This window comes from Prionailurus bengalensis, chromosome A2, assembly GCF_016509475.1.
Source record: "Prionailurus bengalensis isolate Pbe53 chromosome A2, Fcat_Pben_1.1_paternal_pri, whole genome shotgun sequence".
Taxonomy (NCBI): Eukaryota; Metazoa; Chordata; class Mammalia; order Carnivora; family Felidae; genus Prionailurus; species Prionailurus bengalensis.
In genome coordinates, this window is record NC_057348.1 from 109,979,568 (window position 1) to 109,997,748 (window position 18,181).

The window sequence follows — 18,181 nt, forward strand, 5'->3', positions numbered from 1 at the left end:
CACCTCCATTTTATCTTGCACCTCATTTATAGCACTTTTTTAATTCATGATGACTCTTGATCTCTGTGGCAATAGATTCCTAAAGTCTTGTTCAGTTATGTTGCTTGTATCTGTTTTGATCAATTTTTTAGCTGTCATTTCTTTCTGGAATTTGATGAGAATTCTTCCATTGCATTATTTTGGCTAGTTTTCTGTCCCTTATGAGTTTTAAAAGCTTGTCATGTGTGCTCTACATCTGCGAGCACTGCTATGTTAAAGGGGGTCATACACTGTCCAGGGTCTGGCCCTTCAGGAGGTGTTTTGTGGAGAGTGTTACTTTCTCTCTGTTGTTGTGACTTTGGTTATTTTATTTCCCTACTCGTAATGATGTTTTGGACCCTTCACCAGGTGTGGTTTAATTTTTTCCTTGAAATAGCCCTATGGCCCCTCAGGTTGTCCTGGTTTCTCCCTGGTAAACTTAGTTTCTTTTCCTCCCAGACTCTTGGGGTTCAAAGTCCTTTGGCTTCAGCCCTTCTTTTTTTGAGAGACGTGGGAGGTACAGATTCCCCTACATCTCAGCCATGTTGGCCACCCACCTCTCCTAAACTACTGATTTAATTTTACAGAATACATACTTTATTCTAGTATTACAAGTACGTTATGGGTGAAGTGTACTGCGCTCCCAAGTTCAGATGTTGAATCTTTAACCCCTAGTACTTCAGAATGGTTATATTTGCAGACAGGGACTTCAGAGAGGGAATTAAGTAAAACAAAGCCCTCAGGGTGGGTGTAATCTAATCTGACTGGTATCATTATAAGAGGAGGAAATCTGAACACGCAAAGAGAAAAGAGACACCAGGGACGTGAGCACACACAGAAAAGGCCATGTGAGGCCATATTAAGAAAGGCATCCATTTGACAGCCAAAGAGAGATATTTCAGGAAAAAAACAAATTTACCAACACTTTGATGTTGGACTTCTAACCTCCAGAACTGCAAGAAAATTATTTTTATTGTTTAAGCAACTTAGTCTGTGGTATTTTGTTATGATAGCCCTGGCAAATTAATACATCAAGGGAATATAACAGTATGCAATAAAACAACAATTTATTTTGGGGGTGCCTGAGAGGCTCAGTTGGTTAAGTGTCTGACTTCAGCTCACGTTATGACCTTGTGGTTTGTGAGTTCAAGCATCATGTTGAGCTCTGTGCTGACAGCTGAGTCTGGAGCCTGCTTCAGATTCTGTGTCTCCCTCTCTCTCTGCCCCTCCTCTACTTGCTCTCTCTCTCTCAAAAATAAACATTAAAAAGAATTTTTTTTAATTTCAGAAACTTTAAATTATTAAATGTTGTTAATAAAAAAAAATAAATTAAATGCCACAAAAATAGTTATTTTCTTAAAGCCTAAATTATCAAACTCCTTTTTAAACTGTCTAGAACAGAAGCATATAGGACTCATAGTTTTCTCAAATATTGCTATTATAAAAAGAAAAATGGGGAAATTTTATACTCTAATTAAACTTACTATAATTGTGGTATTTTAAAGATTATATTTAAATACAAGGGAGCCCATTCCCTGAAAGGTAATATAACTCTCTCTGCAAAAATTCATGAATGTATTTTTTTTTAATATTTATCTTTGAGAGACAGAGTGTGAATGGGAAAGCAGCAGAGAGAGAGGTAGACACAGAATCTGAAGCAGTTTCCAAGCTCTGAGCTGTCAGCACAGAGCCTGACATGAGGCTCAAACCCATGAATGAATGGTGAGATCATGACCTGAGCTGAAGTTGGTCACTTAATGACTGAGCCAGCCAGGTGCCCCCCATTATTTTTAAAATATTTTTAAAATATTTTTTAAACGTTACAAGGATTCAAAATTTGTTTATATCCAAGCACATAATACTTTTACTCAGTTACCTTAAAGCATACTTAATATTTTTTAAATCACTAGTATTTTATCTGTGCTAATATACAATTCACTCAATATAATACAATTGCACAGTGTCTACTAGAATGTAGGATCCCAGAGGCAAAGACTAGGTCTGTCTTGTTCACTGTTGTATTCTGACCACTGAGAACAGTACCAGGCACACAGAAAAACTCAGTGTGTGTGTGTGTGTGTGTGTGTGTGTGTGTGTGTGTATATATATATATATATATATATATATGCTGAATAAATAAATGTGTAGTTCAGGCCATTTCTAAAATAACGTGATATTTAATATTAATTATTTTCTTTCAATTTTATAAATCTTTATCAATAAAACATCCAATGAGCCTAAAAACATCTTTAAAGAAAATAGTATATTTAGACTGGAAAAGCTTACATCACAAAGTTAAGAAAACAAAACCTGTTTTAAAATAATGTTAACACTTGAAGAGCTCTATGGAGTTAAAATTTATTTGTGTCAATAGGTTGTACTGTTACCAACTGATGAATTACTATGAATCACTGCATTTTTCTTCTGCTGTTTTATGAGACATTTGAGTTTAAAAATATAGATAAGGCAGAGCTAAAAGGCAAATAGCTTGGGTCTTATTTACAAATGTTCAGCATTTTCCTTAAAGCTACATTTTCACTTAGAAGCTTTGTTTTTAAATTCTTAAGCTCTGTGAGCAATCTAAGTAATCATACACTACTGTGACTTGATAAGAAACACAAAGTCAAAACACATGCACTTTGCCTGCACTGAGCCCTTTTAAAAATGACTTCTCTTGGGGCACCTGGGTAGCTCAGTTGTTAACCGACTTTGGCTCAGATCATGATCTCACAGTTTGTGGATTCAAGCCCCGCATCAGGCTCTGTGCTGACAGCTAACTGCCTGGAGCCTGTTTCAGATTCTGTCTTCTTCTCTCTCTGCCCCTTCCCCTGTCTCTCAAATAAATAAATGTTAAAAAAAAAAAAAAAGTAATAAAAATATAAAAATGAATTCACTTTATTAATTTAATTTTTGCTGTATTGTAAAAGAAAATTTCTGAATGGACTGTTCTATTAATAAAGGTTTTTTTTTAAAGTATGCTCTTCACTTATAATTGTCAATATGTAAACATAAACATGATATTTACAGTCCTTGCCTAGAATATTTAAATTATGCAGTTATTATTCCTCTTAATAATAAAAAGTTAACACTATTCAAACAAAGGAAATTTCACATTATTCCAAATTCCCATTGATTTCCAAGTAAATAAAACTACTTAGCAATTCAAATTATTTTAAAATTTATCAGGTTTGGTTGATATATGAGGATGTGAAGAAAGACAATATAAGCTGTGGGATTTTAGACTCTAAAATAGGTAATATTTATAAAATTAAAGCAATTATTTCATCAATGTGGGACAGAAAATTCTTTCACTTCTGCAAAAAAATCAATCTAAGCTGAAGAAACAAACCAAGACAATGAAAACAGACGAATAGACATGTCCAAAGTTGTTAATTTCCTTATGAATATAATTTAAAATAGCATTTTTCATATGGGCTTCTGGAGTCAGCCCTAATCTGGTTTTAATCACTTTTAAGCTATTAATTATCTCACTCTATTCACAAAGTATTTTAATGAAATGATCATGGTGCCGACCATATTTTTTCCATTATCTTAACTGAAAAAAGATATTTTCTGATTACTCAAATAATACAATGTCATTTCAAAGCTTCTGTCCATTCAGATGTCACCATTAATTATCAGTATTTTTACTGGTTTAAAACCAGCAAGTATAGTTAAAAAACTTTGAATGAAATCACAGATTCTCAAAAGTTACATTCCATAGATCACATATTCCAATTCATGTGATGATGTCTATTTTTTTTTAAGTTAAGGAAAAAAGTATTTAATAAAAAATTAAAATAGAGAAATAATTCATTTACATTTGTTGTCTTTAAGCGTCCACATACTTCTATAAAACAAGAGGGATGTATTTAGTAAGAATTAAAACATTAATTGGCTAATGTTAAACTTAATTTAGGTTGTGGTTCTTAAAACAACTTAATAGACCAAGGATTTAACTGTTACACTATTGGGTAAGGATACTATTTAAAATAACTATAACTCTGGATTATATTGTCCAAAATAAAAACACAAAATGCCCTACAGTGATACTCCTCCATGTCTTAAACCAAACCCAAATCCCAAATACCTCTTGCAAAGCACAACACACACACACACACACAAACACACACATACACACAAAGTCAGAAAGATACATTCATTATAATTTTCCAAAGCAGACCACTGATATTTTGTCACTAGTCTACAATGGTTATAACTGGTTAAAGATTGATTTACTGGTTAAATGCTCCTAATCATTCTAACATTATGCTGACTATACAAAAATTCTTACCTTACTTCCTTTGGCTCTGCTCATTATCTTAGCATCCTCAGAGCTATTTAGAATCAAACATCAAATCAGGAAACAACAAAAAATGCACAAACTCGAAAATGTACGTTCAGTGAAGGATTACCTGTTCAGTGATTCTCATGTGGAAGTCGTGAAAGTCGCTGTAACGGCGATAGGTTTTCCACATCTCCTCGCTGTTAAGACCACGCCGGTGAACAGTGATGGCATATAATGCATACGTCTTGCCATGATCATTACAAACGCCTGCCACAGCATATGGGTCATAGTCAGCATATACTAGTCATTTCAAACAAAATGAAGAGGAGCAAAACACACACAGAAGAGGAAGATGAAGAACAAAAACAAACAAAAGAACATGAAGTGAAGAAGAATTTGAAATGACAGACTGAGACAAAAGGATGACACCAAAGGATAAAAGACTCCCATCCTCTGGACTCACATTCACATTATAAGTTTATGATGACACTACTAGCCACACAGTGATACCTACCTACTTCGACTCACTTCCTCAAGAGCCTGTACCTATTCTTAGTATGACACCACACTACCGCCTCATAATGTAACATTATTCTCTACATATTTAATTAAAAGAAAAGTAACAGAAATAAAATAACAACCTTTGATACTAGCTTTCACTATTCAATTGTATTTCAATTAATATCTCTCCAACCAAACAGAAAGCAAAAGCCAAGAACTACAATTCATGCACTCTGGCAAGGTCTCTTTACTGTTTACAATTATCAAACATTTATAAATGTAGTTCATTCTGGAGATTTTTTTTTTTAAAGACATTTTCCTACACAGCATCCTAGTGAGGTAAACTCAAAACCTGTTCTGATTTTGTACTAAACTTAAGACATTTGTTGTGAATCATTTTCTCTAATTTTCTTTCCTATTTTCCAGTTTCTTTCCTCTTTCTAGTGTTGTATTCTAGATTGTTTCTTCAGGTCTCTACAAGTTTTGAGTCTCTAGTCATCTATATCTGGTCTAATTCTTAATCCATCCACTGACCTCAGTTTCAATTACAGTATTTTTTTCTATGATTTTATTTTGGTTCTTTTGACAAAGTGTTGCATTCTTGCCTTAGCTTTTATCTCTACAAGTGTTTTTAATATCCTCTCAGGCTAGGAGACCCTGTGGTACACAATCACTTGAGGATGGCTATATCTAGACACACCCACGCTGGGAATCAAGACGGGCTTTCAATTTCTTGTGGGTACCATTTCCAGACATGATCTTGGCATTCTTTGTTTTATTCTCTTGACACCAGGCTAAGTTTTTCTAGTTCCTCGTTCCTATTAAGCCACCCTTGGTTACTCTGGGCTTCATGTGAAGTACTAGGTTCCAGCTTACTATGGCCTTAGCTCATCCTGCTACTTCTAAATTTGAGGGACATGAAAATGCTCTCAAAAATAAAAATAGCAGGGGTGCCCGAGTGGCTCAGTTTCAGCTCAGGTCATGATCCCAGAGTCGTGAAATTGAGTCCCACATGGGGCTCCATGCTAAGTACAGAGCCTGCTTAGTCTCTCTCTCTCTCTCTCTCTCTCTCCCTTTGCCCTCCTCCCCTACTTGCTCACTCTCTAAAATAAAAAAAAATCTTTTTTGATTAAAATAAAAAAAAATTAAAATCAAGATAGCAATGTTTATGCTCCTGTGAGCTTCCTGGCTTCAACTCCACTTTGCTTTCCTAAATTTATTTTGCGTCATGGCCTATGGCACCTGTACATTTCTCCCTGTAGCTATTTTTATTTTACTGTTTTCAGCCTTTCTATGTGTGGAAGGCAGGATTTCCAATAGCACTTTAGACTACCATTTGGCCCACAAGTATAAATTGCTCTTCTAATAATAGATTACATTAATCCATAATTGTGAGGGGAAATAGTGGCTGACTAAATATTTTGTATTTTGTATATAATTAGGCCAAGAAGGGTTTGCATAGCATCTTACTAAATTATTTTAATAGTATGAACGCTAAAAATCTAAATTGGCAAATGCAGTTTGGACAGAAACCTCTTTTAGGCTTTCATCAACATTTTTCTAAGATTTGTTCTGTCTACTCAGAATTGTCCTTTGTTCCCTTTTTATCTAATATCAATTTCCTGATTTGTCAAAATATAAGATTAGGGATAGACTTTGGTTGCTTCACTCTCTGAGACTTTAGCTCTATGTAACATTATTTATTATTCACTGTTCACTTCTTCCAATGATCCTTCTCACAGAGACCTGTGCAGAACAAACTGCACCAAACTTTTTCATCCTGTTATAGAACCAGCACCACTCAACAGAGTTAGCACAGCAATGAGGCAACAGTTTTATCTGTTGTGTTCAAGAGAGGTTTGGTGAAAGAAAACAGAAAGCAGAAGCCTATTAGGCAACAAATCATAACCAACTAGAAGTTAACAAGAGCAAGAAGACTAGGATGGAATAGAAAAGACATGAAGGGAAGAATGTTAAGAAAGCATTCTAAAAAAGATTTCTCACAAATTGACAGGCAGAGGAGCTCATGACTCGGGTGCATGAACAATAGGAAGAATAGGTTGTGCAGAAGACAAAAAGGTAATTTGATTTTAAAAACAGATAATGAGGCTGCATATATTTATTATAAGATGACGGTGAGATATTACAGTGGAAATAGGTTTTGCTTTCATTAAGACAATGTTACTTATGGCAGGTGATGTACAAGCTATTTGTCACTAATCCAGAATGAGATAAGGAACTAGACCAGAATGTAAATCAAGCTCTCATCACTAAGTACATTGCTTAATTTAGCTAGTAATTTTAAAGATTTCACAAAGAGAAGTGTTCAGTAGCCCATGGATCACTCCTTGAGAAGCACTTCACTAGAATCTACGTTCTACTTCCTGTAATAAGATGTTAAAAACATAAAATCTAGACTCAGAGACTATGAAGCCTAACTGGTAAAATATTTACTGAACAAACACTAATATATAATGGCTACTCATGTAATTACTAATGTAATTAATTAGTCTCATAACAGCTCTGTGAGGTACACATTATTATTGATCCATTTTATGGATCACAGAAGTTAAGGAACTTGTCAAGTTCACCCAACCATTAGGTGGCAGAGCTGGGACTTGAACCCACGCAAATGGGAAAAAAAGTTATGCTCTTAACAACTATATTATGTTGCCTCTTTAGTATTCATACTTAAGTTTGTCTGACAGAAATAACAATTTATTAAAAATGCTTTTAGTGCTTCTATACATTTTAAGAAGCTAATAAATACTTTTAAATAAATGGATAAAGGAGCTAGAAAATCAGAATGTTTAGAGAAAAGAAAGATCTACAAAAGAAACATGAACATGAGTATCTTCCTTGAGACATAAAGTATAAAGTCCTCAAGAAAGAAATAAGGACAAATACTGAATATTTGCAGTTTGGAAATATCTTCCCATTTGGAAGACAAACCAACAAAGAAAAGAGAGACTTTTAAAAAGAATTTTACATTTCAGGAAGCAAAATTGAAACAACAGTGAAACAACTATAACAAAAGCTAGAAGGAAAAGCAACAAAACTTCTGGTTTTATTGACAAAGGTGTCATCCAATGACCCTTAAGAGCAGGTAGTGTATGCACCAACTAACTGTAAAGGATAAAAGAACAACTTAGACAGCAATTATAAATAACTTATTTCAGAAATATGGCAGGTAACACAGTGCAAAATGAGATTCTAGCTCCAGTGAGAAGCAAAAGAAAACAGAGATCTTAAAAAAAAAAAAAAAAGATGCAAATTATCTTTTAAACTGCATTGGTACTGTAAGATCTCTTTTTAGTACCTAAAACGTAAGCAAGAAATTGAACTGAGATACCTCAATATGGTAATATTTCAAATGTAATCTGACAGACATAATCCTGTAATCTAGGAATAGTGAGAGGCTGGACAAGTAAACCACCATTATCTACTCACTGGCATTATCTAATAACCCAGTGACAATGATGTAAATTGATTTTTTTTTCCTCAGTTCACTAACCATTTTGCATGTATGCTGACTGAGTCACAAAACTTTAGAGGTTTCTCACCTTATCCAAGCATTTCCTAAACTTCCGTAAGCTCCTATACCAAAGTTTCATTAACCCAGTTATCTAGTCTGACTCTGCATTATGAAAAAGATTGAGCTAAAATCTACCCCAAGTGATTTCTTAAGAATTCTGCAGACAGTTATCAGCTAGACACAAACAAGAGGAAAAGACTGGGTTTCAAGTTTATTAGCTATGACAAAATGCTTAGAATTTAAGCTTTTCCAAGTGTTAACAGTAACAACCTTAGAGAAGGAAGATATATAAGTATATTCTAACATACATATATCATCAAACATGATACAAAGTATATATCAAACCATATACACAAATAAACATTTTAGAAGTTAACAAAAAACAATGCAGAAAAACATGTAACTTAAAAATACAACTATAGAACAGAAAAATGGTTTGTAAAAATATATGTGGAAAATAATCCAGGTGTAATAATAATCAATAATTTTTAAGCAATAATTATACCACAAAGTCTCTTACCAGTGTCTGAAATGTAAGCATGAAGTTGTACTGAGTCATCAGAAGATACATTTGAAAGGTCATCTAACGACTTGGAAAAAAAAAAATAAAAAAATATATACATTTTTATTTTATAGGAAAAAAAGTGTTAAAGCATTTTATGTCACATATGCCTTACCCATCTTTGCCCCATGTAAACTTTATATTATTTGTATCCATCCCCCAACAATAATCCTATTTATACGAACAGGATAGAGAAAATCCACAATTAAAAAAACTATAAAACAAAGAAATTCGGAAATCAACTTAGTACATCAGATTATTTCTTCCTTCGTTGCTTATCCGCACTTGCTACTTCTTGATTATATTCAATACATGGCAAGAAAAAAATATGGAAAAAATCAGTAGACATATTCTTAACATTTCAATTTTTTAAAATGTACTAGAACCAATTCCTTATTATTTAGCATTTTTATTAATTTAGAAATAATTTTAGATTCCTTATCTAACATGAGAATAATAGTACCTACACATTGGTTACATAAGGATTAAATAAGAAGACATGTAAACATTTAGTAAGACTGCCTAACACAAAAAGTTATCTATTATTGTGATCTGTATGAAGTGAATCCAGACTCTAAGACAGATTTCAAATAATTTTGAAAAATAATTGCACAAAAATCATTACTGAGTGATTCAAAATGAATCTTTTTTAACTATGGCCTTTGGGTTTAAATTTAAAACTTTTTTGCCTCAGATACATACACCCACACATACCTAGAAGGGAACATAATCACATCATGATAGACCGCAGGAAAGAGTTACCTTGAGCCAATTATATTTATTGTAATAATAATAATAATAATAATAATAACACCATATTATGTACTTGAAATTACTGAAGGTAAATCTTATATGTTCTTAATATAAAAATGGTAACTATGTGATGTGATAGAGGGGTTAGCTAACCTTATGGTAGTAACCATTATGTAATTATCAAATTAATATGTTGTACGTATTCAACTTATATAATGTTTTATGTCAGTTATAACTCAGTAAAGCTGGAGAAAAATAAACAGCAACAAAAAAGAATTAACTTGAAATTGCTCTCCTCAGAAAGGACTGATTACAAGCCTGGCCCTTGGATGACAATTGGTGGGAAGGTTCCCACCATTGCCTAACTGCTAAAAGTCATTCATTGTACCTAACCTGTTTGTATAAACAATGCGGTTTATGTTGAACACCCGCTTTCCTTTTGAGAGTCTTGAATTTTAGTATACACTAACCAGAAGTTTGCCTATGTGACCGGCCTCCAATGAAAACCTTGGTCACTTAGTCTCAGATGGGCTTATTTAGTACCAGCATTTCTTATGTGTTGTCACTTTCACTGCTGGGAGAATTAAGTATGTCCCATGAGATTTCCATAGGAGAGGATTCTTGGAAACTTGTATCTGGTTTCCTCTGGACTTTGTCCCATGAGCCTTTTCCTTTTGCTGATTTTGCTTTATATCCTTTGTCTATAATAAATCCTATCTATAAGCATGACTATGCTGAGCCCTGTGAGTCCTCTTAGTAATCACTGAACATCAAAATGGTCTTGGGGACTTCTTGACACACAGACATTATATGGTTCAGAGATCTTACACTTTAAAAACCACAGTATCTGAATGAACTCCGAAGTCTTAACATGATATTACCAATACTACTAAAGAGTCAGTTAAATGACTTAAATGCAGCCATACATGTGACACAAAGCCATTTAAATTAAGGCAATTGCATTCTAAGGAGAAAGCCAAAATTTATCTACTGAAGACTGATTAAGAGAAGCAAAATATGATAATTTCATACAAATAATCCACAGTATTCCCCTGGTCAAGAAGGCGAATCATTTAGTTAAAATGGGGCTTCTCCAGTGATACCCTAAGAGACTTTAGCCAAATCAACTGTTCTTTCTTGTACCTCAGTTTTCCCAATGATGTAATGGCATAATACTTGCTCTACAATTTTGCCAGTTTATAACGTAAATTATAATGCTTTGAAAAGAAAAAAAGAATCCACTTATTTAAGTGGTCATATGACCTATAGTCAAATATCTTGTTAGAAATATAACCTTTCTTTTAATATTACTTTTACATGAAAAAGCTTCAAAGAAAATAGAATTTTCAACAAAATTCAGATTGTTATCTACTATGATCTTCTTCCAATTACAAACTATCACAGAGAATATATAACAACTGTTTTTCAAAAAGTATTATTGTTGTTAATTACTATCATTATTATTATGATTAACCTTGCCTTGTAGGTAACATTTCAACAGCTAAATGCTACTTACTTTAAACATGTTAGCATCTTATACTATGCAACCCAGAAGTTGTTAGAGAACTTTGTACATAAATGTCTTTTTAGTACACCTAAAATATACAATTAATAAGTATTATTTTCATTAAATATGATGAAATAATCTAATGAAACATCTCTTAAACACTAGTCACAGGTATAATGCAAATGTAAATATCAAGGAGACTATATAAAATTACAAGTGGTGAAATAATATTAATTACAGTCTGATTTAGAATTATAAGTATTATTTAGCAAAAGAAAACTATGATCAAAACAAGTACACTAATGCTGCCCTGAAATAAAACATAGTTTTTGTTCAGTGATCCTTGGGTTAAGATTCTTGAATCTTTGGCAAAAAAATAAGAAGATCATTTTTTAAATTACTATGCTAAGTCAAAAACTGAAAATTCAGATTTACTATGATAACCCACACAACTATGATGTCCCTGCTAGAAATGTTTACAATTCATGTGCCAATCTCAATTGAAAAATGAGTAAATCAATACAAATAAATATTTTCTTTGCTTATTATATGGGAAAAAACTATTATGACCTATTTTACAAACTTCAAGCTATTTTTAAAATGGAACTATCCAGGGGCGCCTGGGTGGCGCAGTCAGTTAAGCGTCCAACTTCAGCCAGGTCACGATCTCGCAGTCCGTGAGTTTGAGCCCCGCGTCAGGCTCTGGGCTGATGGCTCAGAGCCTGGAGCCTGTTTCCGATTCTGTGTCTCCCTCTCTCTCTGCCCCTCCCCCGTTCATGCTCTGTCTCTGTCCCAAAAAAAATAAACGTTGAAAAAAAAATTTTTTTTTAAATAAAAAAATAAAAAAATAAAATGGAGCTATCCGCTAACATTTATCTATATATTGGGATTCCTGGGTGGTGCAGTCAGTTGAGCCTCTGACTCTTGACTTTGGGTCCTGGGATCAGGCTCCCTGCAGATCATGGAGCCTGCCTAAGATATTCTCTTTCTCTCTCTCTCTCTTTCTCTGTCTTCCCTGCTTTCCTTCTCCCTCTACCCCACTCACACATACTCTCTTCCTAAAAAAATAGTAATTTTAAAAATTGTCTATATATTTAAAAAGAAGGCAAAAGACTCCACCTACTTAAAAGCTCAAATGTAATAAAATTAAGTGAATAACAAAATATGTCAGGTCATCAACCTCAAGTGTGACCTTTGTCAATCGAGATAGTGTTCTGGTTTCTATCACTATGTGATAAAGAAACTGTTATTTGAAAAAGCATTTATTCCAAATATGGAATAAAGGAAACAAGTATTTGTTACTAGTGTTCATACATTTATACAAACACTACAAATATGAATACCTGAAATTTCAAATGAAGGAAAAGTTTCATTGCATTTAGGCATTTTTTCTATATAATGAACATTATTACTAATACTTTCTTCATGCTTTAGGAGTTATTCCTTCTCGTTATAAGGCTATGGAGTACAACAAAAAAATGGTAGTGATACCAAATGACTTAGGAAAATATTCTAAATGTTACACCACCTCTGACATAACACTATAGCTGACTTCCTTGATATTTTGTTAAAGGTTATGTAATTTATAGAGTAATAAAACACTCAATATGGTCATTTTTGAAATAAATGTAGTAATACAGAAGACAACATAAGATAATGGACCTCTAGACCATTTAGCTATTACAAAACGTATGAAAGTAGTGTAGCTAGAATGAAAAACAAAGGAAACAATCTCTCCCTAACCCCCCCCCCCATAAACTTTGCACTGAAACTTTCACAGAAGATATTTCTTCCTAGCAACATTTTATGAAGTTATTCATGCCAAGGATGGATATATAAAAGAACTAAAATGTTCATTATTTCACACTTTACTATGAATGTATAAAATGCCAATGACAGCTTATATGTTAAAAATATGTCATTCTTAAACCTGTAATCATAAGATAAAGTTGCTTAATTTACTATAAGACTTTAAGCTTTTTTTATGTATACAAAAACCTGAATTTGTCACAGTGTACACTATAAGAAATACCTGGAATTTTTCAGATATCCTAACTAATTTTATATTTCTCTTCTACACACAAAAAGAGCAAATTTCAATGTACACGTTTATATGTCACAAGTTTACTATTCAAAACACCACTATTCAAAGTCACTTCAAAATACTAAATATTGGGAATGAAAATATGAAATCAATTTTTTATCAAATACAACTGAATTATGCAGGTGTGACTTAAGCACACTCTTATAAGTGAAAATAAATAAATTTCAGAGGCTCTTATATGAGAATTTAACATTTCTTTTAAAGCAAGTAACTTCTTAAAATATTAAAGCATGATCTGAGAGCTTCTAATATATCATTTATTTATGTATGTTATGGCTCACCTTTTATAATATTTTCAAGCCACTTTAATAATTAAGGCACCCTATAAGAGTACTTACCAAATTTATGCTTCCTGTAGGAGACCCATTAAAAGATTCTGTGGAAGGGGAAATTCAACTTAGTATACATTAATAACATTTTGGAAAGAGTTGTTTTATCTAAGGTTAAAACACTAAGAATGAAAGTCACCAAAGCAAAGACTTATTAACAAAAGAGCACAGAAAACTGTGGTACGGTACTCCCAAACACCTGTTTCCTTAAGCCTCATGGTTTTCCAAGCCAGGTATTTCAGTGAAAATATTTATGTACCTAAGTTGCCCCATCTAAAACATATACCAAAAAAAGGTGTTCATGTATAGGAAAACAATTATTAAATATTTATTTTCCCATTATCATATGAAGTTGTCTGATACAGGGTAAATATGAGGAAAACACTGCAGAGTGAAGTCAATTAAGAAAGGTCTCAAGTATTTTGTTAGTTTTTACTGGATTAAGACGTATTACAAATAAAACTTTTCTTTCCTGTGAAGAATAAATAGATTATTAATATAGCTATTATTTCCACTTATTCTTGGTAGATTTGGCTCAAAAACATTGCAACCCTAGGTTCCTAAATATCTCACTAATAAAACAAGATAATATAAAACTTCATATACAATGCCATTTAATTAAAAAGCAACTAAAATTATTTTTAAACAGTAATGTTATAGAGCTAAGTCAATTATACATTATTAAAATTAATGTCTTTCCCTCAGTTTTTTATTCTATATCTGAACGCGCAAAGTTATCCATTAAGATGCACCTCTGTTAAAAATACAAATTAATGTATGGTAAAGTAAAATTCATATACAGTTTTAAGTTAAGGTATGGTTTCTAGCACTTAAGAGATTATGAATAAAAGCTACAAGTGAATTTACAAGACTTTGGAAAAGTTCTTACACTATAGGATCAAAAACTACTCCCACAGGATATATTGCTACTATCGCCATTTTAAATTATATATCATTTAGAAGCTCATACAATTAGCTGATTATGATTCAACATATCTTCTTTCATTCTGGGTCATATAGCAAATCCACTTCACAAAACTAAGAAATTTCTAAAGTAGATGGAATTAAAATAGACAAAAAAAATTCTAATAGTCCTTTCTGGAAATAGCGCTGCTACTTGCAAATTCACAGCAGCTTTGTAAAAGATTTTTCAACAGACACAGTAAGTACAGATAAACTAAAGTTGAGGTTAGCTCCTACAGAAGTACTCTTCAAAAAAAACAAAAACAAAAACAAAAAGTTCCTTAATTATGCAATCAAATCCAGTTAATGGAATATTATTCCAGTTTTAGAAATAAAACCAGAAAGAGTATTAACTAAAACTCCCACAATACTAGACCAACAACCAATATAAAAGTTAACAAAACTCAAATGTAAACTTCTCTAACTGGGTTTCTTAGATTATTTAAAAAGTAATATCTTATTAATGTAGACCAGGGAGTGGGGAAGGGGAGACAGAGGAGAAGGAAGGCTAAGAACCTTTTATAATGGAGATACTTTTTAAAGCAGTGCTTACTACCTAAGAGATCTATTTTATCTCCAACCCCAGTGGTCCAGCCCTTAAAACCTATTCATAAGTAAATGATTGAAATTAAAGCATTCTCTTAAAATAATTACTTTGTCAAATCTTTCCCATTTACTTTTTATTTTCATTGCTTATATAGACAAGCAATGTCTATTTCAAACCTTATTGAAATAAATCAAACCTTATATATTTAATTAGTTTAATAAGTACTAATGAATTGGATCACAAGTAAAATGGCCACTGGGCCTCACAATATGGAGACTTGTGCTCTAAGGGCTGCCTCTCCCACTATTTTTAAGTAACAGCTTATATACTACTGATAAAAACTGGTATTTGTGTTTGAGTCTATAAATCATTCTATGTACATAATTTCCCTTAAATCCGACAAATGATATCAAAATAACTCTGAAGATACGGCAAAAATTTTATCCTAGATTTACAACTAAGAAAAATGAGGCTTGAAGAAATTAAGTATTTGGCCAACATCACAGAGGTACTAAGTAGGAGAACAGGAGTAAAATCTAAATATTCTGATTCTCAAAATCTGCTTTCCTCATTATGCCATAGCGGTAATAGCCTCATCTGAAAAAATTCAATGTTGAAACAAATGACTTTTGTAGCTTCTTCCAGCTTATACTCTGCAGGGTATAATTAAAGGGGAAAAAACTGTTTTTTTTTAAAACAATGCTCTTTGGATTATGGTACACTCTCAGGATCACTACTTGTTATCTCATTTAATCCTCTCAATAATCCTGTTAATCATGAATACTATTAGTTATTAGCAAAAGGGAAACTATCATAAAAAATATTTGGGTGATACAATTCAAGAAAACATTCTTTAAGACTCCAAGGCTTTTATAGCTATGTTCTAAACTGTTATTAAATTTTCAACATTTTGATTTAGTGAGGTAACTAAACTTTGTCATTCATTTATAGAATTTTAAATATAATTTATAATTGGGCTTCAAGGTATTTTTTATCTTGTTTTAAAGATCATGTTTTGGCAACAGAATATATGTAGGAATACGTTATGTGTACACACACACACACACACACACACACACACACAAACACACACACATGTGCAATGTGTGTCACCTTACCTCCATCACCATCATCTGATCCTCTGAAACTAGGATCTTTTAACATATCCAGCTCGGCTAACATGCGCACATAAAGTGCATTCTGTCTGAAGGAAGGATAAAATCTTTCATCTCGTAGCATCAATTCATAAACCTTATTGAAATAAATTAAGATATTCCACCATTAATACAGATAATATACTAATTTTCACTAATAAGATTTCACCAAAAGCTAGACAGAGGTCTTGCTATAAAGAATCAGATTCCGTATTTATAAGATATCAGCAATAAGCCTATATCACAAATAATGATTTCAAAGGCTCCGGGATCACAGTAAAATACATTACGTCAGGTTACTGACATATCATCAACTCATGAAAGTCTAAGACTATATATCTGGCCCTTTAGATTTAAATACCAACCCAACATAAGGATTTTCCTCACTTGTCAATTAAGTGAACAAACTGGCCTATCCTTTTTGTAACTGAGAAATCTGGGTTCCATTACTCACCTTTTTAGTTATTTATACTTTTATGTTTCAATAACCTTTGAAAAACTGAATTACATGTACAAGGAAATACATATTTTTCATAAGAATGAGAAATTCAACATATACCTTCCTTTGAATGTCATCAAAGATTTCAGGGGTTGGATCTTCATGATTCAAAGTATCTGCTAATTTTGCTACCAAATAATCATCAACAGTAACTCTTGGAGATGCCTAACAAACAGAGAAAAATAATAGTAGTAATGACATTTTGCGTTTCTAAATACAAGTTTATTCTTTATAGAAGAATTACATAGTGGAATTATATTATTGAAAGTAATTGGCAAAAAATCCTTGGTTTGTAAACAACACTGTGATGTTTAATAAGGCTGAAATAAGAACCAAACCTTCTTGTCATAATGTAATACAGAATGGGAGACAAACATGGATTTAAATCCTGGCATTTGCTGAGTAAGTAAGTTCCCTCTCAACAGGCTTAATTTCCACAATATGCAAAATGGATATAATACCACCTACGATTATTACGTAACCATGAGAGATTTATCTAAGGCATACAATCCCAGTGTGTAGCACCTAAGAAACACTGTCATTAGGAATTAGTGCTTAACATCCAGTAGCCCTGGATGTCTATTTAATGACTGCCAAAACAATAAGCCATTTTTTACTTGTCATTTAACACTAGAAATAGTCCTTTTAAGTTGCCTTTAAAAGAGACTATCCTTTTCCTAAATTTGGCTTTATATCGCTGTAGCAAAATCCCAGTGTGATATGGGAGGGCAAAAATATGAAAAGTTAATTTCTTTCAACGACTTTCATTTTAAAGTGCATAATATGACAGATGTACCACAGAAATATAAAATCTGATGTTCAATGTGAAAAATTTCTTCATTGAAAGAAAAAAATGCTGAAAAACTAGAAATATGGTCTTCTTTAGCATGTCAACTTGAATTTTTAGTTCTGAAGCCTCTGAAGAATAAATGAGTGATAAGGATGTTAACTTTTAAAAAACTAGAACAAGAATGCATTGTTCAAATAATTTCTTTATACTATCCAACAGAATTATCTAAAGAAAAGAATGGATAAATACAGAAAAAAAGAAAGGTTTCCTATAAATGTATAGGAAAAGGACTATACAACTTCTAATGTTCCCTTGTTAATTCAACATTATAATTAGTAAACCCAAGTAGGTGGTGCAGGGTGGTTGGAGCTTTTTGGAGGAGGAAGGGGAGGGTGCTTATTTGTTGACTGTGTATGAGAGGATGTGGTGTGGTGGTGTGTGTATGTTTTCCCCTGAAACAACAAAAAAACTAAACAACTTCAAGTCTGTAAAAAAATATTAGGAACTGATGTTAGCTAGTTTTGTCCTTTTTTGCCCTCTAAGATGACTAAATCAGTTTCTAGGAAATAAGAAGATGCAAATTTGAAAATTACCACATTTCACATTTAGCTTACTTTTTCCTATAATCTCA

At 32.6% G+C, this 18,181-nt stretch overlaps 1 protein-coding gene across 6 annotated transcripts in view; it reads right to left on the reverse strand.

The window, feature by feature from the left end:
* SNX13 (sorting nexin 13) overlaps positions 1-18,181 on the reverse strand; it is a 135,906-nt gene that overhangs the window by 26,622 nt on the left and 91,103 nt on the right. For 3 of the 6 annotated variants that reach the window (XM_043589039.1, XM_043589035.1, XM_043589037.1), the window contains 5 exons: positions 16,821-16,925; positions 16,226-16,358; positions 13,607-13,644; positions 8,863-8,932; positions 4,434-4,606 (listed from right to left, as the gene is read on the reverse strand). In XM_043589039.1, the coding sequence (XP_043444974.1) occupies positions 4,434-4,606; positions 8,863-8,932; positions 13,607-13,644; positions 16,226-16,358; positions 16,821-16,925 (519 nt within the window). The remainder of the gene's footprint in view (positions 1-4,433; positions 4,607-8,862; positions 8,933-13,606; positions 13,645-16,225; positions 16,359-16,820; positions 16,926-18,181) is intronic. The other 3 variants (XM_043589036.1, XM_043589040.1, XM_043589038.1) reach the window with 1 other exon arrangement.